The 23,570-nt window shown below is 37.5% G+C and overlaps 1 protein-coding gene across 1 annotated transcript in view; it reads right to left on the bottom strand.

Annotated features, from left to right (window-relative positions):
• Window positions 1–23,570, bottom strand: part of hcn4 (hyperpolarization activated cyclic nucleotide-gated potassium channel 4) — an 88,793-nt gene that overhangs the window by 47,157 nt on the left and 18,066 nt on the right. Inside the window, exons 3-5 of the mRNA XM_015055655.1 lie at window positions 20,262–20,685; window positions 5,820–5,981; window positions 2,992–3,210 (exon numbers count right to left, since the gene is read on the bottom strand). Coding sequence (XP_014911141.1) covers window positions 2,992–3,210; window positions 5,820–5,981; window positions 20,262–20,685 — 805 coding nt within the window. The remainder of the gene's footprint in view (window positions 1–2,991; window positions 3,211–5,819; window positions 5,982–20,261; window positions 20,686–23,570) is intronic.

Genomic DNA, 23,570 nt, shown 5'->3' with positions numbered 1-23,570 from the left:
TATTTCAACTAGTTTCTTTATACCTCTGGTGCCAGTTTGAGTAATATATTCAAAATTTATACCCAAATGGGAATTCCAACAGGAAAGTCATCCAAAACACACATCATAAGTGGTTTGGAGAAAACAAAATGGGAATAAGGCAGGCTTTTTTCCAAGCCCTTACTTCAACTAATTTAAACAAATGTCTGTATGCTGAACCCTTTGTTTAAGATATATAAATATGGAAAAGATTTGGTAAAAATAAAGTCAACTACAGTGATTACTGAGACAAGACAAAGTATCTCTGTCACTAAAACAATTTGAAGCTTAAACCAGTTGCAGCTCAATTTTTGTATCCTTTTTATTCAGATACATTTCAGCACTAACTTAAATTGAGTTGAGATACATGTGTAAGAATCTGAGTTTCAAACATAAAGTAGATGCTTTATTCTGTTGGAATAGTGACAGTACTATTTGTTTAGCTGTTTGAAAATCAATTTATTAAAGAGATTTTTCATCTCGGTGTCGGCCATACCTCATTTTCTTCCAGATATTCGAGTGTTGGCTTTCTGCTTTGTTTAATAGATAACGTGTTGCCTCATCCAGAATAGTTCATTTGACTCTACTTGCCTGATGCTGAAAGCCTGAGACACTTATCACTCTGTGCTATATTTTAATAGAATTCTATTCACTTCGGCTCTGTAACAAGTTTCCCTATCTTTGAGAGAGAAATTTTCCCCCATCCTTTTCTTTCCACCATCTGTGCACTTGTGAGAATCCTTTACGGGGCTGATTTTCTTTGTAATCGTCCCTCACAGGGGTTTCATTGAAACCTTTCCCATCTAACTATAAAAGTAACCTGGATATCACCTCTGCATGCCAGCAGGACAGATGGTCTCTCATTTTGGCCGTATAGTCGTGAGAGCTTTGTGTGCTACTTTTTTTATGCCTCATTTACAGCGGATGAATACACAACCCCTGTCACATCAAAGCCAGCAGGAAGCATTAAAATTGGCAATGGTTTGCTTGGCTCATTAGTGATCCACTTTGACATGTACTCGACTGGTTAAATTTTGATCATTTTTACCTAACATACTGCTGATACAGTAGTGCAAGTCTATGTTATTCCCTGCTGGTTTTTCTTTTTTTTTGGTGAGTTATGCTTCACCTTGCTTTACATATTAAGGTTCCCCCTCATACATACACTTTGATATTGCAATCTACTTTAAATGGAGAAGATGGAGAAGCAACAAGAGGGGTCTGCCGTCACACACAACTAAAGGAAGGGCCACCAGCAAATTACAAAAAAAGGTGAGCATGGACAGTAAAATGCAGGAGATGGCAGTGTGGAGCTGAGTGTTTTAACATTGAGACTTGTAAAATTAATTCTGCAGAAATTATCTTTTTGCAGACATACACTGTGAAGAAGCATGGGTGAGTTTTTGTCAACATGGGGCTTATCCTGGGAACGAAAACCACTGGGTTCAGCTGCATATACAAACTGGTGCTGAGACAGGCAGCTGTTCAGTTAACATGGCAGCAAAGCAACTCTAAAGAGAGAAGCCGGCATGCATACTAGATTGGATTGAGATGATTCCTGATTTTGAACATCAAGGTTATTTGATTTCCTATAAGGAGTTTTCAGTTTTGTAGTTGTTGAGACAAGAAAAAAATCCATATCGTCATACTGTGATGAGTGCATTTGTCTGGGGCACAAAGTCTTTTTTTGAAATTCCACCACCACACACTTGTTACATCATCTATTGTGATCCCCGGCCTGCCTCTTTTTCCAGCCCTCTTTCACTCCCACTCTCCCTCTGTCATTTAGGTGAGATTTCTTGAGCCTCTGCCTCCATTCTCTAGAGGTCACTCTCTTGTCTGAGCCTCACCACAGACACTGGGCATTGAGGGAGTGTATAGCTCAGCTCATTATCACCCATACTGGGCCTACAGAGGGCATGTCACCATGGAACATGTTTGGGTCTTCACAGCCAGGCATCAGGACTTTCTTTTGTCTAGACAAAAACAGCCTCACACCAACGAAATGTTGGCCCTGGCTTTTGGCCTCGGTTCTTCTTGTGTTTGGTGGGCTGTGTTCAGTGAAAATGATTTTTTCAGTTCGGTGAGAATACAACTAGGTTTTATGGAAATCATGTTAAACTCCTTTGCACAAGTCATATAGTGCTTTGCAAATGAATACATATTGTTCTCACATAAAAAAAAAACAACCCAAGGAAGCTCATAATTATGATTTTGTTTTTTCTGCATAAAAAAACAATGGTGCGTATTTGTATTCATCTAAATTTTCTCTGACATCCAGTTCAAACTGGTTGCGTTGAACCCGAAGTTATCTAATTAGTAAAAAAAAAGGGTCACATCTGTGTTTCAGTATAAATACAGCTGTTCCTTGAACTCCTTAAATGACTGTTAGTAAGACAGTTCAAAAATAGATTTGTGGATTAGTTTAAAGCAAAATTAAGGAACGATAAGTCAAGCTTTAAAAATCTCGTGGGGCACTGTTCTATCCATTATCAGAAAATATAAGGAGTACAACACAATTGTAAGTCAAGACAAGTTGGGTAACAAGAATATTTGGAGCATTAGAAACTACAGAGATTCACAGTAAGGAGGGAGAATCTGTCAATGAGGCAGTTATTAACTGTGCACAAATGCAGAGAAATCGAAAACCTTTTTTGCCTCTCCTTAAGTTCAAAATTATGCTCCGCTTTGTGTTTATCTTTGGCTTGAATTTTTAATAAAAATCAAGGAGGTTTAATGAGGCAACATCACAAAATGAAAACATTACAGTATTTTGCAATTTACTGTAAATCATTATTGTGTTGCAGTGAAAGACTTTAAAAAGTAGAAAATACACAAAATGCGGCATTCTGGCGTTGATACGGAGTACTGAAGTAGACACCTGGAATACCAAATATGTAATAAGAATGCACAAGGATGAGATAAACCTATGATTACTAAAGTGAAAAAGCAAAATCAGAGATTTTGACTCACCTTCTCCTGGTACTGGCGCCGAGATGAGTCCAGTGATTGGATGAGTGCAGTAGCGTGCCCCACAAACATGGCGTAACAAGTAGCACCCACAATCATGCTAAGGATGGTCAGCCAGACGTCTGTCATGCCCACTGGGGGGTACATGCCGTACCCAATGCATAACATGTGGCTCATAGCTTTGAAGAGTGCATAGGAATACTGCTGTCCCCATGTGTCATTCTAGATGGAGCAGAACAGGACAGGTGAGTTAGGCTGAATACATTACAACACGTCCTAGCCTAGCCCATCTCAAAAGATGCCATTGATTGCACATGAAAGGTCAGTTTTAACATTACAGCCATACGTCCACTTGGGGCAGAGCTACTAGGGGCTGCAACTTTCAAACATCTTAGTTCAGTGGGGAGCAGCTGGCAGGGTAATACAGACTTAACAATATACAAACATTTGGAGCCTGCAGACGTTTGGGCAGAAGCCTAAAACAGAGCCCTGAGAATGGGCACAAAGAGCGAGAGACATCGCTGGCTTGCATGAGAGAAAGTAGGTCAGCTATTTAGAAAAATGTGATTTCTCTGTGAGTTTTCTCATTTGTAGATAAATTGCCCCTTTTCCCTTAGAATCCCAATGGTGGTTCATGGCAAATCAATATCAACTCTCTCCTGGGGGTGACATGTCCAAATTGCTTTCAAACTCATTTCCACTGAAGAAAAGCCGAGACAGAGAGCAATTTTATTATTGCCTAGCTAAAATACATAAGGGGCAGTGTCCATGCAATACAGCATCACAATTACCTTTAATGAATTAAAATGAAAAGAACTGAGTCTGAATCAGCATTCCAGAAGTTCAGGGAAGCATATTCAGAAATTTTAGGGGAGTAAATTGTGATTGTATCTCAAAATCATGTTATTATTGGTCTCTAATAGTCTAATAGACACAAAATCATTCTATGTGCTTAAATCTGATAGATGGTCTAAGCTACAAGAACATGTACAGTATGATGAACCCGATAAAAGCCACTGGCCAAAACATGTTGGTCTGAAAAGTTTTTAGCACTTCAAGTGTAACTGAAGTGTCCACCTCACCAGATCCTTGACACACTCCAAGCACTTTCATTCTCAAATTTTCAAATTTTATACATTTACACACTTTTCGTTTCATATTTCTTTGTAGATTTATTTTACATCAGTCTGTCCAAATCTCTGCTGTAGATATACAGTATAAATACTCCTATCATACCTTATTTTATATTTTTCAGTACTTTTTTTAACAGTTAGGAATCCTCTTAATGATAGATTACTTGCATTTACATAACATAAAATGTGTATATAATGTCAAACTAAGGTCATGAAATCTACCACAAAGGATGAATCATTTTGCATTGGGGTGTCAAAATATGACATTTCACAAAATACAATTTTAAAATCAGATAGTGAAACTTGAAAAACCTTCTATGAGTACCATAAGTCATAAAAAACATAAAGACAGTAAGAAAATGTCATCTCATCAAAATTTTATATATCGTTTTAGATATATCTTATTTGAAAAAAAAAAAAAAGTTGTGTAAGTTTTTTCAACAATATTTATTACAAGAAAATTACCACATGTTTTGGTTTCTCAGTGTGAACATGCAGGCTGCTCAACAGCAAATGAAAAGGAGCATTGAACCGGATGAACATAACATTTTCAATTTAGTTGTATGTTATTCCAATGAAATGTAATCAAAAAGATAGAAAGTAGTTTCTGCTCTGATGTAAAGTAATGACACAGTGCCTGAACAGCAACTCTCACCTGAGTGCGCAGTTCTGCGCAAATGAATGGAAGTACGGCTAAAATTAGATAAAGTCTGAAACATCTCGGGGGAAGAAGTTTGCAACTTACACCTATTGTGCTGTTTGAACATGAGCGAAGCAGACTCAGTGAAACAAGTGAGCCTGTCGTGAAAGCAGTGAGGCATGGTGAATCAAGAATATCACACCTTGAGAGACGTAACTATTCATGTCACATCCGTTCTGGTACAGAGAGTTTAACTACAGCAGCTTAAGAGGCGTTGCTTTACAGAACTACTGTATCACTCTGCATGTAATGAATCTATCTAATCTAAATAGTATTACTTAAAAAAAATACACTTCTAATTTAGTGATATGCACCTGAATTAAACTGGGATTCTTAGATGTTTTGATATGTTCTCTATCAGGGAACATATTCACTGATTCAGTCTTTGATTACATTACAAAGTCCTGATAGCTCTTATATTGACATACGCATTGATAAGCTATCAGTCAGGGAGTCATTTCCCCTGCTGTCTAACGGGATATATGTTGATTTACAAGTAAATTGAGGCCTCGTCATCTTTAACTCAAGAACCAGACAAATATTCAGAGTAACGCTCATTGCCTTTATGAGGCTGTCGGGTGAAAAAGGAAAAAAGTGAAAACTACTGAAAAAGAGTTCTGTAGCAAGGAAAGTTTTTGCAATAATCAATTTCCAGGGTATTTTATAAAAAATAAAGTTTAGGCAAAAGCACAGCTCACTGTTAACTTATATTAACAAAAGCTGTTGATTTTCATGAATATTCTAGAAACACATCTTTTTTCAACAAAGTGGCTCCGAGCCCCTGAAAATATAGTCATCAGCAAATTCAATAAATGCCTACCAATGTAGCAGATAAACCTATTTAATTTGGGTTTAACATGACAGATATGCATTGCGGTCTTTCCCAGGAAGCTAAAGGGGTTTTAGTACAGTAATTACTGGAGGTGATGAATAAGATAAGACAGAAGTGTAATCTGATTTGAACAGGCCATGCAAGTCTGTGCAGGAAGAGCACTTACCACCATCTTATTTTTGGAAACCCAGCAGTCAGCTGGGAAGTCCTGCAGCATGGGCACCAGGAACTGCAGGCAACCATCCCAGTGGCACAGCAACAGCATCATACCGATGAGGTTGACTATCCGCACCATGGCGCTGGCCAGGTCATAGGTCATGTGGAAGATCTAAAAGAGAATAGAAAAGCAGGGGATGAAGTGACCATCATTTCTTTTTCCCACAGCATAAATAAAATCTCTCGCACAAGTATTCGTACGCCTTGAACCTTTTCACATTTTGTCATATTACAACCACAAACTTCAATGTATTTCACTGGGATTTTGAGAGAGAGAGAGACAAAGCAGTGCATATTTGTGAAATTAATTGAAGATGATTTTTTGCTAAGAAAGATTTGAAAAATATTGTATGCATTGTTTTTCTGCTCCCCAGGGCCAGTACTTTGTAAATGCAGTTACAGCTTTCTGGGGTATGTCTCTAACACCTTTGCACATCTTGAGATGGAAATGTTTGCCCATAATTCTTTGTCAAATAAATGAAACTCAGTCAGATTGGGTGGAGAGAATGTATAATTTTCAATTGGATTTGGGTCTAGAGTTTGACATGGCTTGGGACAAACTGCAAACAAGATGTATGGCTTTCTTTCAAATTTCTTTTGTTACCATTCTTCCATTCAGTCCAGGTTTGTGGAACCTGTCACTACAATATCCCCAAAATGTAGTGTCACTAATTTCTCCCACCAGAGCTCTTCTTTTCTCCAGGCTTCTCTTGAGTTAAATGTCAAAACTTACTCACCCAAGGGTTTTAATATCTTCGTTTTCATCTAATCTGTGAAATGCCTCATGGCAATGTACCTCTTAAATCCTCCAGAGTTAACATGGTCAGTTGCAATTGTGTCTTACTGTTTCCTGTTTCCGAAGAACGAGCGTGGCAGCAGGAGGGTGAGAAGTGGCTGCCCATCACTGCTGACCCACCAACAGGACAGTGCTGTGGGTTAAGGTCGAAACACTGATCCTATAACACAACCTTCTGGCTAAAGGCTGTAGCCACTGTTAGGCAATGATGAAAGGGGAAGAATCCCAGAATGTATTCAATCCATATGACTATCTTTTAATATAATAATTATACTCTACTTTGTGTTGGTCTATTAAATAACATCCAAATAAAATTATGTTTGTGGCTGAAACACATCAAAATGGGGGAAAAAAAAACAAGGTATGAATACTTTTGAAAAGCATCACCCATCATTAAGCAAGACTTTCTTTTTCTTTCCATCTCAACACGCAACATAAAATCCCATAGGTCTGTTTTTGCAGATGGATGCTGATGCTTGAATTAACCAGCGGGAAAGTAAACCTGCAGAAAAAAAATTGCTGTTTAACAAGAAATGAGCTAGTGAAAGCAGATGTTGCAGGTGTGGAGAGTACAGTTGGGACCAGAGCTTTACCTTCCAGTGCTGCTGAATCACTCTTATCATCAGCTGCTCAAGCAAAGCCAGATAATAGTACAAGTAGAGGTGCCTGTGCTCCTTGGGTGATTGCTTTTGCTGGGTTTGTTAATCCTTCTGATAAACATGCTCATAACGCGCTGCAAGACCTCTAGACTTTAATGGCCTAGACCATTCAAAGGCTTTTAATCCCATTGAAGACCATGGTGTGCACCGCTAACCACTCTGCTTCTTATTAAAATCCACTCAGTGCCTTTAAAGGGCTTGTGAGTGAGAGGGGATATTCCACCTTCACTTTGTTGCTCGGCGGTAGGTGATGATCATGAAGGAAGGAGAAAATGTCCTCAGAACAGTCGTTTAATCTCAGTGCCCGCGCCTTAATGACTTGGTTATTTTTTATTTCCAGCTTAATCCCCACAGATGTGAACGAGCATCTGTGGTTGTGTAAAGCATTTCATTTTCCACATTTTTTGTTCAAAGGTAGATGCAAAAAGTACACTTTTTCTCAGGTAGCCGGCCTCTTCTGTAACTTTGATAAATAAGTCAATGCATCTAATATGCTGTGTTGTGTGATGTCTAAATTCCTCAAGGAGTTGTAATGGAATTCCATAACATTAAAGTGTTAAACTCCCTCAGTGGTAAATGAATAAAGTATGACGTGCCCCTCTCCTGAATCTGATATATTTTTCATTTGTGAAGTCATAAAAAACACACACTGTTTTTAAATCTACGACAAAAATGTTACATAAACTTTTACTCCTAGATAAAACATCTTTTTTTTTTAAGTCTAAAAAAGTATTGATTTTTGTTCCTGGACTTGAAATATTTACATGTTAGTTAAAATAGGCAACATTATTTGGTTAATGTGCCCATTTTTTTTTTATTTGATTAATCAGCTTTTAATTTGAACCTCTTAAATGTATTAGAAATACATTTTAAAATGTGAATGAACACATAATTTAATTCTTTTTTTAAATAAGAAGAAAAATATCTTGCCTAAAGTGAAATAACACAGATTTCCGTTAGTGTACGCTTGTAGAAAAGGATGCATGTGTCGCTAAAAAAACTCTTAATATCAACATGTGAAAGGCTCAACCTTTTGTTGTTTGAGCATCAATATAATTAAGGGCTAATCTATTGACAACTTCTTGGATTAACTGATTAATAATTGGATAGCAAAATGTTCTTAATAGGAATTTGAACCAGGTAACGCTAAACCTATAGGAGTATGAAGGAGTGCTGAGCAGAACATATTTACAAAAGAACGTTTTTCCTAGAAGCAAAGCATATACAGTTTTAGCTTAATTATTGTTCTGGGTGTGTTATTATTTCAGAAAATAGCCATTTCCTCAGTCTGTATGCGCTAGTTAATGACTAATTGATAGTTAAATTAGTTGAGGATTATTTTAATAATTGGTTCATCACAATTAAAGCGATTAGTTGTTTCAGCCCTACATTGTTTTCACATATTTTTCAAGAATAAACTAATACTTGAGCTAAGAGCTGTTTTAAAGAGATGTTTCAAATGGATGGATTCACTCTTGTATTAATTCTGGCTCCCTTTCCATATCTTGCTGTTATACCTTCTTAGAAAATGCTTCAAGTTATGACCAAGATGCTTTCCGGCTGTGTCTGTTTAACTTCTGCAGGGACCACACCAGGGCAAGGTGGGAATAAAGTCAAACTATGCTTCTGAGTCACCAAGTGAGGTAGTAACACTGCCAATTTGTTTGACTTATTAAAGGGTAAGCCGGTTTCACAGCTTCATAATATAACTTAGAGAGGACAGATGGTCTGTGCGACTAACTGGCTGCGGGATTGAATCAAAGCACAGGGCTGTCACAATTTAGGGAGACATTTGGCACACATCAGTTCTCACCATTAACAGACACACACTGTCTGTTGGATAGAGCTGAGGTGTGTGACAACATAACAGATTACTGGATTTCAGCCATGTGTTGTTCCTTTAGGGGTGGTGATGCTTGAAAATAGGAAAAAAAAAAGAAAAAAGGAAAGCAAAGGTCTGCTGTAAGCTGGAGCGTCTGTCGGTTTTTTCAAATTATGTTTCAATTTTATGTATGGCTGTCTATATAAGTTCCACTACATACCATTTAGTAGTTCACTTATACAGCTCATGTGGGACGGCTCAGGGGAAGAGCGGTTGTCTTACTATGAGAAGACTGTCAGTCTAATGCCCACTTCCTGTGTACCTGCCTGTACATGTGAATGTGTGTGTTTTTGGGAGTGTGGATGAGAGAGTCTGACTTGTAGTATAAAAAGCACTTTAGAGGGTCAGTAAGAAAAAGTGATAAAAGTTATGTCCATTAAACCAGCATGGATCCCCATTGCGGCCAGCTCCACTGATGAGTTATGAATGACCAGCAGAAGCTTAAAGGAGCTCAGTTGGTTGTGACAGAAACTTGACAAATCTACCCATTACCAAACTGTTAAAATATTAATAAACAGATGTGTCTGCATTTGATGAGAATTTATTAAAATTAAATAACTTTGAACATCTTTACATATTTATGTAATTTAGCAGAATACAGTTAAAAATGACTGAATTGTTCGATAAAATATTATTTAAGCACACAGCTGTTACCTCAAAAGTTGTATTTCTTGAGTCTAGAGGGCCACACAAAAACTTCTGGTGAGATGGATTTGGGGTAAAGTTGGACATGTGTTTTAAACTAGTCTGTTATTTCTTAATACCTTTTACACCCATACAAAGGTGTTTTTTTTTTCCTTTTTTTATTCTGTTACACTTTATGATCCTCATACCAATTTCAATTATAGTTTGTGAGCATAAACCATAAATGAATTGAAATACTACGTTTTCTTGTATTAGCCAAACACAGGCATAATTGTGATCAGATCTGGAGAATCAAGAAATCTCTTTCATAGAGACTCTCTGACAACATAAAATTTACTACAGTGAGAACCATTATTCAAAAATTATACAACATTGAACCGTTAGAGCAATGAGTTCCTAGTCCAAAACTGCAAAGGTCAGTATTCTTGATTCAACAGTAACAAAAAGGGCAAAAATTAGGGTTGCAACATATATTGGCACTAGCATCAGTATTGGCTGATATTAGTTATTTTTTATCATATCAGTTTTGGTCTGATAAATAACACTAGGCTGACAATAATAACCAATATTTATTTCCGTCTTTGTTGCCATTTGTTTCTGAAGAGGGAATAGAGGTTGGTCATGTTGTGTTTGCTCGGTCATGTGACAGTGAAAATGATGTAGCACAGGATTGTGGAGTGCTTAACTGAATCGAAGAAGCAGTGGTGAAATCAGCTGTGTGGTCAATCTTTCAAAGCGTTTAAAGGTAATAAAACATGTATATAGAACATGTTGGTGAATATAGGTTAATATTGGTTCAAATTTTCAAAAATGCATTCCTTGTAAAAACGACCTCCATGGATCAGTTCAAAGGACAAACCATTATTATGACCTAAAATGAGCTTCTTTCAGCGACTGCCTCTTTGTGGTGTGCAGTTTTCCCTCATACTTGTCAATATACTGGCAATAATTACCAATAAGGAGTCAGACCGCCCTGTGACGGACTGGCGACCTGTCCAGGGTGTACCCCGCCTCTCACCTGGAACGTTAGCTAGAGATAGGCACCAGCAATCCTCCTGACCCCACTAAGGGACAAGGGTGTAAAGAAAATGGATGGATGGATGGATGGATGGATGGATGGATGGATGGATGGGTGGGTGGATGGATGGATGGATGGATGGATGGATGGATGGATGGATGGATGGAAGGAGTCAGACCATTTCTAAAATATATTATTTCTACATGTCTGGAGGCAGAGGTGAAATAACTCACTGCTGTTCAGCACTAACTCTTTCTACCTTCCTATTTTAGCTGCACCCTCAAAAGATCTCTACCATTTTGCCATTGTGTGAAAAATAAAGCCTATGGAAACAGAGACTGTTAATGCTATGCAAATCTCTGCTGTGTAACCCAGACTATGTCTCGGTGTAGGAAGGTGAAAGCTCTGTTTCTATTCACAGCTGTAATCAGTTCTAATACTGCCCTATGCAGCAGGCACACTCTCTTTGTTTGTAAAAAAAAAAAAAAAAAAAGTTTGACTTTTTGAAGCTCAAGAATGAGAGATCTGCAAATAGAAAAGCTAAGCATAACCTATGTGTGAACACAACTGCAACAACTCCTATCTGCATTCAGTTTGTGTATTCATGAGAATGCAATAAAGAACATGGCGGCACATAGATGATGATGGATTGCTGACTACTTTCTTTTAATTGATAAGAACACAGGGCGAGCACGGCAACATTAGCACCAGCATAAACAGGCAAGCTTTGATTGATGAGGCCACTGACACAGCACAGCAGTTTCTGACAGGAAATGCTTAGGCATCGTCACAGGCTCTGCTGCTGTTTGATTGGCTCGTTCTATGTTTTTGTGGATGTGGTGTGTGGAGGCGTGGGGGTTGACAAATTTTAATGAAACACCTGAGATTATGTAACTTGCTGTCTATGTAATTTTGTGTAATACCGTCAAGGATACGACAAATAAAACAGCTATTGTGTTCTTGAGTCAATCGAGATTGGCAAAATCATTTATTTGTTTATGAAAGAAATACCAATCCAATTTATACACCTAGTTACTTCATCTCTACTGTTGCGATATGTTTGTACAAACCTTCAATTTAAATAACTTGCTGAAGCAATGTTCACAAGACAAAAAAAAAAAAAAAGAGTTAATACTGAGGAAGAGAAACTAATCTCTGCCTTAACGAAGCAGCACTGAGGCTCAGGCAGGCATTCAGTGGATGAAAGTGGTTGCTGAGTCATCGCAAACAGATGGACTGAGAAGATTGTGGTCCAGGTGAGAGAATAGCTGCATATGCCACGTGTGGTGCTGATGGTGGCTGACCAGACACAGTTAATATAATGGGATGCTACAGCATCTGGTGTCGGCTGCTCTGCTAATGATGATAAATGATTGTCAGGATGGTGTTTTAAGACAGAGCAGAGAAAATTCTTTACTTTTTTCTGAAACCACAAAACTTTAAAACGTCTTCTGTTTGACTGTATTTTGCGTAGCTATTTTTAGTTTTGACTTTTATTTAGCTACATTTTTGTGTATTTAAATGTTGTTTCTTTGTACCTGAGTTATCAGAAGTGTAGAGCCTGGTACACATATTTGTATTTTTCTTACAACCAGCAATGCTTTTTATTAAATCCAAAACTGCAACAACACATTGTACTCCTGACTATGTTTTCTTCTTCTTTTTCTTTTCATCATATGGGAGCTTTCGTACAGCTATGGGGTTTTGACAATGTATTGTGCACCATTTCTAATCAGGGAGAACTAAATTTTAACAAGCTGCTAATGTAAATATTTATTTGTTTTTATTTAGTTTTCATTGACCTGATTATGTAACAGTTTATTGTTTAAATTATTGTAAATAATCGTTTTGTTAAAAATAAAAAAAATAAAAAAATCTCAGTTCATTCTGCATGCAGAATGTATTGAGCTCTGGTATTAGAGCTCATAATAGTTACAAATATTGAGTAAATGAAGCAAGTTTTTAGTATTTAAAAAAATGAAAAAAAAATGTTGAGGATAAGCTAATTATAACTAGATAAAAAAAACATTTTCTTATGAATATGAGACATTTGCTTAAACAAAAATAATTTATATTAGGTGCTTACAAGATCATTGTCAAAAAGAATATTTGTTAATGGCTTCCATAATAGTTCACTCTTGCCATATCCAACCTTGAAATGACAGATGTGTTCATAAGGATGGATATTTCCATCTGTCTCTGTGTTTCTGGTTGATCATTTACATATAAAGGAAAATAACTTAGAATATTTCTGCACAGCAACAGCTAACTATCACAGTCTTTATATCATTTTCCTATCAATATGTGTTGTCTTGATAATATTAGTCTAAAAGAAACACAAGTGTGCCTCATCACAGTATAGTAATTATTTTTTATAAACCCTTAAATTAAATCGCCACTTGCCACCTTGGCACCATCCGCTGGTCAAATGAGAAAAAAAAATTATGAAGAACTGCAGTTTCATGATCTTCTTTTGGCAAGACACAATATATAATGCCTAATTGTGAAGTGGAAATAGTATGATTTTGTGTAACTGAAAAGTGTGGAGTGCATTTATATTCAGTCCACAAAATGCAGAGCAACCACCTGCATTCAGAAGCCATACCAGAATCCATCTGTGTGTAATTTAATTGAAGTATAAATTATCTGTTTTCTGTCCTCTGTGTTTGTTGTAGAAAATTAGTGAACAAACAGCATCATACAGATCAAGAAACACAATACGCAGTTCAAATATAAAGTTGTGAAGAAACTTAGAAGTAGAGTTAAACTGCAAATAGTGTCATTTCAGAAAACCCCCTTTTGTCCAATGTCTAAAGAGTCTGCTACCACTCAAAACTAAACACAACAAGACAGGCAGCCTAAGCTGAAGCAAAGAGGTTTATGGCAATGGAGGAGCTGGAAGGATTCACAGCTCAGGTAGGAGAACAGAATAATAACAAATATACAGTCAGAGCATCGATGGAATGGTTTAGGTCAAACCGTATGACTCAGTAAAAAACTCAGACCTAAACCCAATTAGTTTTGTGGTGATAAGTTTATTGTTCACAGATGCCTTCCATGGTTGGGCAAGTAAAATCGCTCTCTGAAAGCACAACACTGGTGGTCATATACTCAAAGACCTGCAAAGAAAGTATTGGCTCAGTGTGGCTAAATACTAATGCATAGCACAGCTTTCCTATTTCTGATTGTAAAAACATAATAAAGCCATGCATTCGATTCCTTCCACTTCTTTGTATCAATTTATTACACAAAATTCCAAAAATTGACAAAATCCTTGAGGCAATGGTACACTGAACAAAAGGTTAGGCCTTTCACACATAAACTACAATCTGTTATTTTGACATTTCAAAATTCTAAAGCAATATTCCACCTTTCTGAATTAGAACTTCTGCATCTGTAATGTCTGCAAAAGGGACAATCACAGAAATTAAAATATGTTATATTTAGCTGCATTTCCTATACTTTTGTTGGGCGATACTCACATGGTTAGTTAGGAAAGTCCTCATCATTTTTTTTTTTTAAATTTCCCTAGCATTCAGAATGAAGACAGAAAACAGCATAAACTCATGTATACCTTAGTTTTAATTTCAAACATCCAGTGTAATGGTGGATTCATGGAGCAGACTTTAGTCAGGGGTTAGATTTCCAACTGTAAATACCTCTTTGTAAATGCCACGCTCATGCAATCTGTCACTGTGAACCAGACACATGTGGAGAATGAGAAGCAGGCCTGGGAATGGACCACAGGGAACACCCTTCCATCATCTGTCTAAACAGGCCTGGAGGGCTCAAATCACAAAACCCACTGACTCCACTCCAAACAGGGATGCAGCAATGGGTTTGCGCTGGACTACATATCGGGATGTAATAGTTTTTTTTAAGCAAGTCCATTGTGGGTATTCACACAAAGCTCATTCAGAGTGTTGAGGAGCTGTCACTGTAGCTGGAAAGCCTCATTGTCAACTCAATAATAGCCTATTAGGTCTATTATTGCTGTTTTTCTTATCTGTGAAAGACCAGTCCTTGGCTAAGGTAATGGGTCACTGAGTGGGGAGCTGATTAGCTGATTTTCCTTATTTAAATATTTTTGTATGGATTTACTGGGCGGAAACGAAAGGCGCTTCAATTTCTCTCTGTGGACGCAGTGGACTTTTAGAGCAGCATTTCAATGTTTTGTTTGGTTCTTCATAGCTGAAGCACAAAGACACCAGCACCACACATCTCAACGATCAATAATGACTATGTTGATGCTGACAAATGGGAGGTGCTACACAAGCTATCCTTCAAACACATAAAGTCATTTTACTGAACATTGCATCATCAACTAAATAGCTTGTGAAAAGTTTTGATACCTTTACTTTTTCACATTGTGTCATACTGAAATCTCAACACACAATGTATTTTATTGAGATTTTATGTAGTAGCATGGAACAAAGTAGCTTGGCACATGGATACATGTATTCAACTCCCCCAAATCTATACTTTAAAGAACCTTTAGAACCAATTAAAGTTGCCAGTCTTCTCTCTACCACCTTTGCTCATCTAGAGACGAGACAATTTTGATCATTCTTATTTTAAAATACGTAAATCTCAAGAAGATTGGGTCTTTAGTGAACAACCATTTTCAGGTTGTTCACTAACCTGAAAACTTCAATTGGTTTAGTCTCATTTAAATACATTGACCTCATTATTGGTGTCTGACAAAATGTAGTAAAAATGTCAAAGGACATGTTCAGTGGTTTTCAGTAAAGGGTCGTCTTCTGATCATTTTTGTGTTTGTGATATTTTTTACAACAATTCAGTCCAATTTTGGATTGGAGGAAGTGCACATTTGATCTCAAAGTCCTGTAATGAGACGTGCTGTCATGTGGTGCTGTTCTCTTTTAGAATCCAACTATTCTCATATCCATCGGCATTTCTTCCCTCCATCTTTTGTCTTGTCACGCAAACTTTTCTAAAAGCTCGCTTAAGGCAACATTTACTGAGTTGGCCAGTCGAAACGTTTGTGCTGTGGGCTTTGGGCAAGGAAACCCCTCTGAGCTTAGTCATTAATGGACTGCCTTACATCTGATTTAACGAGATGACTAATCTCACCCAAGTCAGCAACACCAATGAGGAGAATATCTGGTCACAGTCTTGTTTTTATCCCGATGAAGAATGACAAGACAAAGCTGACGAGAGAGAGACGAAGGAGAGGCGTAATGGCAGTCTGTTTAGTGTGTGTGTGTGTTTGTGTGTTTGCATGCTCGAGCTTGATAATATCTGCACACCATGCTGAACGCCATTATGCATGACAGTGTTATCACTGGCATGAAGCCACAACCACTAAAACCTCCTTGTTTGTAAACAACGTTCTATCAGCTCGCAGGGTGTGAAAAACCCTCACATCTAGAGAGTTTGGAAGGGAACAGCAGCCATCATTGCTAATTTATGGAGGCTGTGATAGAAAAGGACGTATAAGAAGATTTCACGAGCTGGCGGGGGATCAGGTTGTTACTTTACTTATGCAAAAAATTTTTTACTGATTGTGTCAGTGGTGATTAAAGATTAAAGAAGGTAAAGATGATGATTGATTTGTAAGGACTGCAGCTTTAAAAATCCTTTTAATTACTCAAAAATCCTGAAGGATACTTCGGTTCAGATCCTGTGAAGGATCTTAGACTTGTCTTGATTTCTAACTGCCCTCTGTTAAATGTAGAATCCTGAACGTCACCAGCTTCAGTTGAGCTGCAGCGTCAGTGCTGATGATTCATATGAAGATATAACTCTGCAGTCCCCACTGCTCTTTTCTGAGAAGACTCAAGGGAGCAGTTTAGGGATCAACATTCAGGTCGAAGGACACTTCATCAGCTGGTGGTTGTGTGCCAACATGTCTGAGCCTCTTGGCTACAGTGCAGCATATTCAGAGGACGTGCAATTACAGCGCCAGTGTCAACACAGCCAACTAAAACCTGCAAAGAAACACAACGCATCATGTATGCATACGTACGTGAAGAGTTAATGTATTGAAAGTCAGCTTCGCAGAAGATCGCAAATTATTGGTCTGTACTGGAAATTTTAAAACATTTTTTTTTTTTTTAATAGACGTCACAGGGAATCAACACCCTTTTATCTCCTGGAAATGTTATTTTGCTTGTACTGGGTCTGTGACCGAGTGCGACGTGTGTGAGTTAGCTAACTGTCCCCAAGGGATTATGGAGCAGATTTATGACGCGTCAGAGCAGCACGCTGCAGGTCCTACTGGCACAATTTGTCTCTCAGTGAGGATGTGAAGCCAAAAATGATTAGCCTAAACAGGACTGGAACACTTTTTACAAAAATATGTCAGAAACGAATGCAATGATTACAGGTACATTTCAATAAATTAGAATATCAACTTTGCTTAAATAAGTTAGTTTGAAGAGCGAATAAAATATAGGTCCTTTACACACACATACCCCAGTTATGCAGTACTATTAGTATCTATCACATGTATCCCCCTTAAAAAGGCAGAAGGGCTTCTGGTTGCCATATGACAAATTGCTATATTTCAAGGGGTTTTAAAAAGCATGTTTTTTGCTTTTTCATTTTGTTTCAAATTTGTCACTTTTTCATATAATGTGAAAAAGTTATGTTAAGGGTATGAATACTCTTGAATGGTACTGCACACAGTCTTTGCTGTAAATGAAATCAGACCATCTTATCTGGATCCTGGATGAGTGTATGTCTGCAGCATTAACAGGAAAAGTGAAAAAGTCAGGCAGGTTGTGTGATGTTGGCGATAATCTATTCAGCAGTGAGAGATGACATTTCAGTAAGGTTGCATGTGGAGTGTTATGGTGCTGAGACAAGGCCAACCTTTCACTATGACTGCCTAACCAGCATTCATCAGAATCCTTCTACACACACCACACATGGAGCACACTCCCCTCCTCCCCCCACACAAACATGCCCCGTCACCTTATTGTGTGGCTGCAGGTGAACATGGCAGCACAGTCAATGTCCTATAATGTCCTTGTATTTTTATGGTGTGAACATGAATTATTCACCTTTGTCTTCTCACGTCCTTTTAGCCTTGTTTCTAAAACAAAACATTTCTCCTGAGAGGTAATGAATTACCTCCAAACAAAAGCACAGACTATAAGCTTTAGAAGCTTTTTTTTGGTCTTTATGTATTCTTTCCCTTTGCTCCCCGTCCCTCTGTTCCTTTCACCTACTTTGGTACCTTGATGGCTAATTTTGCTAAGATAAAAGTTTATTATGATCTACGGCACTTGATTTATTCTCACAATTTCTGTCCTCATGGATGGCATCTCTCACCGTAAGAGTATGAGTTCAATGTTTTTGAGTAAACACACAATATAAATAATAAAGAAAAACAGTTGTCACCAATAACAAAATATTTTATCAATATTAATACAAACAAAATAGATTCAACTGCCATAAAAGATGCAAGTTAAAATTTTAGTTTGGGAAAAATAAAGTGGTTGCTGTGAGGAAACGAGCTTTTCTAAAGTGGTACAAAAAAATCCCCTTAAAACAATTTGCTGAAACCCCATAACCCTCAACCCCGGAAAATACAACGGAAAAATGGCAAGCAGGCATTCTGTTTCAGGCTAAGGGGTTTTAAAAAGCATGGTTTATACTTTTTCGTTTTGTTTTAAATTTGTCAATTTCTTTACACAGAAATTGTAGGTTTTCAAATAAAATGCTATTTCACATTACTTCATCCTTTTTCTCTTTTTTCAGTGAAAAAAAAATAAAGTAATTTCACTAATCTAATTGAAGATCTGTTTTAAACCGTTATTGGAAATAATTTCAAGCACAAAAATCAATATAAATAGAGACAGGTGGTAATTTCATTAATTTCTTTGCTGGAATAGATTGAAGAAATCATGTGATAAATTGATTCTTTGCTTGAAGATACACAATGTAATTTGTTACTAAAAATAGTGCTTTGTGCACGATAAATAATGTAAAGGGGAGCTGCTAAAATACCTTCTGTATTCAGCTTTTGCACTCCGATTATCCAGAACTAATCCTTAGACACTAAACCTAAAGTCTCAATTTACCACTTTGATTTTGAAATAAAAAAATAGCAAGACAAATTATCACATTTCCCACTGCGCATGGATTCACAACACATGCAAGATGCCACCCGACTTTACTGAGTTCTCCACCTTAAAATGGTTTAATTCCAATAACACCTAACATTACTTTGTACTGTTCCAAAAGTTCCTTTAATGTCAAATAAAATCATGTAATTCAGTGCATTGTTGTTGACTTCAAGATGGGATTCTGACACATTGCTTTGCACCCTTTACCCAGGAGATTAAACAACAATCCATCCAAAGAGAGCAATGGGAACTTTTCTAATTATTTCTGCAATTATAATCATGCTTGTACTGCAGCACTGACTCTCTGGGGTCTGTGGTCCCACTGCTCTCTGGATGGCCACATGGAGGTAAAACGCTAATCAACATCCCAGCTTCATCAACTTATTGGTAACTCACTTATAGCAAAAGAGTCTCTTCACCCCTTTCAAGGGGGGATGCAATCAGAAACAGCTTCTATCCATATTTCCCTCCTGGGGGGAAGATGGAGAAGGTACACAGCAGAAGTGCCTGCAGTAGCACCCCAAGATATGAATACTATGTAGATTGTAATTAAATTTAGGAAGTAAAACATAATCTTGACTACCTTTGTCAAATCGTAGTTGTAGTAATGTTTCTCACTTTAATTAGCCTAAGCTTTGATAGTCAGAGAAACCCAAAGAAAGCAGGGCAATAATTAATTAATAAAAAAGTGCATAGCTGCAGTTTATAAAAAGATACTTTTTACACATTTGTTAAAACTGTTATTCCCTGACAGTATACTATGAGACACATAATCTGTGAAAAATCAAGCATCTCTGCCTTCCTACTGCCATCTGCAGAAATATATTGCTTGGTCAGAGACAACCAATCAGAGTCAGCACTCTGATTGTCAGCACTCTGATTGGTTATATGTGCTGCTCACACCCTCACTCTCCCTCTCTGCTACGAAACAGCTAGTTCCCCACAACAGAACAAGTGTGAATGCTCAGGCTAGTTAGCATGCCCATCATTGACGATGGATAAACATGTCGTAAGGTAAGTTGTTTCTCCGCTATTAGTACAGCTGCAGCACGTACACGAGCATGACTGTCAGTGCTAAGACCTTTCTCCTGGCTCTGATTGGTTGTTTCTGACCAGGAGCAGTGTATTTCTGCAGATGGTCTTAGGACCACAGGGAGGAGGTAGAGGAGCTCAATATTTTTACAATTTATATGTCTCATAACACACTATCATCTCATAGTGACAGCTTTAACAAATGTACAAAAAACATATTTTTATACAAATGTCCTACTGCAGTTTTAACATCAACTTTCTTACCTCTTCCCACTGGTGGATATAACGAATGAGTCGAGACAGTCGCAGGAGTCGTAGCAAGCTGAGGATCTTTGTAAAGCGTACAATCCGCAAAGCACGCGCTGTCTTGTAGAAATCCGAGTCAATGCGGGTCTCCACTATTAGAAAAATGTAGTCCACGGGGATGGAGGATATGAAATCTACCACAAACCAGCTCCGCAAGTACTTGATTTTGATCTGCTGGGGATCCAGGATGATCTCTGTGTTGTCTTCTTTGACTATGCCCGTCCTGAAATTGAGGACCAGGTCCATGAGGAAGAATGTATCTGAGACCACGTTGAAAACGATCCAGGGTGGGGTGTGCTCGTCTTTGAAGAAGGTGATGCCCACGGGGATGATGATGAGGTTGCCAACCATTAGCAGCAGCATGGTCAAGTCCCAGTAAAACCTTGATTTAGAAAGACAAAAAGGAAAACATGAAGATTATTGAAATCATGTATCCACTTACAGAACCTAATGCATGTAGAACAATCTTTAATGCACACATTGAAGGGTAGATTATATGTTTTCTTTTTTTTTTCATTACTTGCCTGGGTTTACAACCAACGATTGTATAGATACAGCTGTTTTGTGAATGAATCAGATGTCACACATATGCACCTCAAGCTTTTCATTTGTAAAGATATTGGAAAGTCCTGTTGTGCAAGTTGAACCAGAATGTCCCGCAGTGAGTACTCGTGTCATTCATATTGTAAGTTCTTGTTGCAGATATTGTTTAAATGTCACATTGTCTTTACAAAGAGTAAACATTTCATATATGAAAATACAGTCATGCACTCACAAACTCTTTTACTGGACAAACACTGATTAACATTCGGTGGATAAACTGTTGACAGCTGCTTAATTATTTTCCTGATGCTCACTGGTGTAGTGAAAGCAAACACTGTATGTATGTATGTACACAGTCTAATCGTGGAAAAACAATCCATAGGCTTACTTGCTTAGTCTTCTAAATCCCTATTTGCATCCTATAATTCAATGTTGGTGGACCAGGAATCTATTTGAGTTTGGACCATAAAACAAAACTCAGGGTTAACTGTTAATTACAATAGGAAAATGCTATTGTCTGAGCGTCAGAAAATAAATTTCCTTCTCTACTGGCTTGCTAATTGAATCAAGATTTATGATCAATTATGTGTACCAAACAGACTGCAATATATACAGTTCTGCATTGTGCACTGGCTCACTGATCTCATTTTCAACTAGACCAATAAACAGTATTGTTGAAAATTAATATTAGGAACAACCATAATTTAAAATAAAAACTGAGGAGCCATGCCACATAAATAAGAGATAAGTAATAAATATATCTCTACTAAGGATGAAGATTGCAATTGCATTTTTTCCACCTCCTTGTTGTGCAGCTGATGTGTATTGATTTTTTTAGTTCATTCATGGTGTGCTGAAGTAAATAACTCAGGGGTTTCCATTGAATTGCTGCTGTACAGAATCACACTGCCACTGAGCAGTGTGGCTGAGGGATGAGGACCCAATTCAAGCTCAAGCAGAGGTTGGGGGATAGGAGCAAGTAAGCTTTTATTCTTGTCTTGTAAACAGAGCAGAAAATGCTTGTTGTGGCATGTTATCCATCGGAGAACATAAAAATGAGAGAAGATGGGCCAGAACAGGAAGGACATACATAATAAACATACAACAAAAATAAATCTTCATAAAAAAATTAGGTTAGAACTGAAAAGGCCAAAACTGATGATAAATCTTGATTAATGTAAGCCAAAATATTGGCAATCTGAAACTACATGTGAAACTAGATTAAAGAAATTACACGACTTAACATGTACAAAGTTGTTCAGAATTTTCAGGCAGAGTAAAAGAAACGACAAAAAAATTATCAAAAGTTTGAACATCCACTGACAAAGCATTTTTCAATAAATCACTAAATATTAGAAAGAGTATGAAAGAACTACAAACCACCAAGACATAGCAATCCACCTAAAGAGACAGGCTGGGCAAGAACAGAATTAAGCAGAACCATCCAGAGCCCCATTTGCAATTTCTACAATCCATGATGGGGTACAACGTTTTGGCTTACTTGCAAAATGCTGAGTGCACACACAAAACACACTATCCTTGCAGTCTAATACGACGGTGGCTGCATCATGCTGTGTGGAGGATTTTCTTCAGCACTCTAGCAATACCTAGTTAGGGAAGCTAACTAGACTTGATGGGAAGATGGATGACATTAAACCCTTGATATTGGGGTGGAGGTTCACCTTCCAACAGGACGATGACCCTCAACTTACAGGAATGGTTTGGACCAAAACATATTCAAGTGCTAAAAAGGCTCGGTCAAGATCCAGAGGTAAGAGCAACTCAGAATCTCTAATGAATGAATATTTGATCATACTGAGCTTTAGATGTTTTCTGGAGTAGAACGGGAAAAGTTTTCACTCCCTAAATGTGAAAATCCCAATAAAATACACTGAGGTTTGTTGTTACAGCACAATAAAATGTGAAAAAATTGCTCCTTCTCCTGCATTTCTTTATGGACAAAATCTATACCACCTTGAGTCAAAGTATTGAAACTTTTCTGTCCACATTACATAGCCACCTTTCGAGAGAAGACAGGAGTTTTTAAGTGCTTAGATGACAGTTTACAGGAAAACCCCAGACAAAGACAGTACATATAAACATACATTAACAACTGAAAGTCATGTCAGACTTATTTTTATACCACACACACACGCACACACGCATGCATGTACGGAGGACACTGACAGTAATTGGAATTCTTCAAAGTAAAAGGGTATCTACTGTTCCAACGTGTTGTCATGTGCAGTTATATTTAGACAGACCTTGGCACCACTGTGCTTGCTCACATTAAGTCTGAAAACCCAAGAGGACAAGTAAAATTTCAAAGGATGAAATGCTAACACGTGTCAAGACATTTTATGCATATTGTTGTGCTTCCTGCTTCTGAATAAATTACAGTTCTCCATAGCATGTTGGCAGAGTCCAGTTCTGCACCTTAACTGTACTTCGTGCCAGAATCTAAAGGTGTAAAACCTTGCCATACTGCCTAAATTGGAATATCATTAAAAAAGTAGTCATCTAACAATACCTAAAACTCATGAGTTGAAATGAGACATGATTTTGAGCTCTGATCAATAATCACTTTAAAGAAATAAGTATAAAGGCCTTTATTCTACATTTGTATTGATTTTCCCACAAACTCAACCAACTGATGTCAATATTTTTCCCATTTCTTTTCATTTCTTTAGACACTTGGACATGGAACCAAGACTGTTTTTTGTG

The sequence above is a fragment of the Poecilia latipinna genome, unplaced genomic scaffold (assembly GCF_001443285.1).
Source record: "Poecilia latipinna isolate Pla-1442-1.1 unplaced genomic scaffold, P_latipinna-1.0 Scaffold1328, whole genome shotgun sequence".
NCBI lineage: Eukaryota > Metazoa > Chordata > Actinopteri > Cyprinodontiformes > Poeciliidae > Poecilia > Poecilia latipinna.
This window is presented reverse-complemented; position numbering and strand designations above follow the sequence as displayed.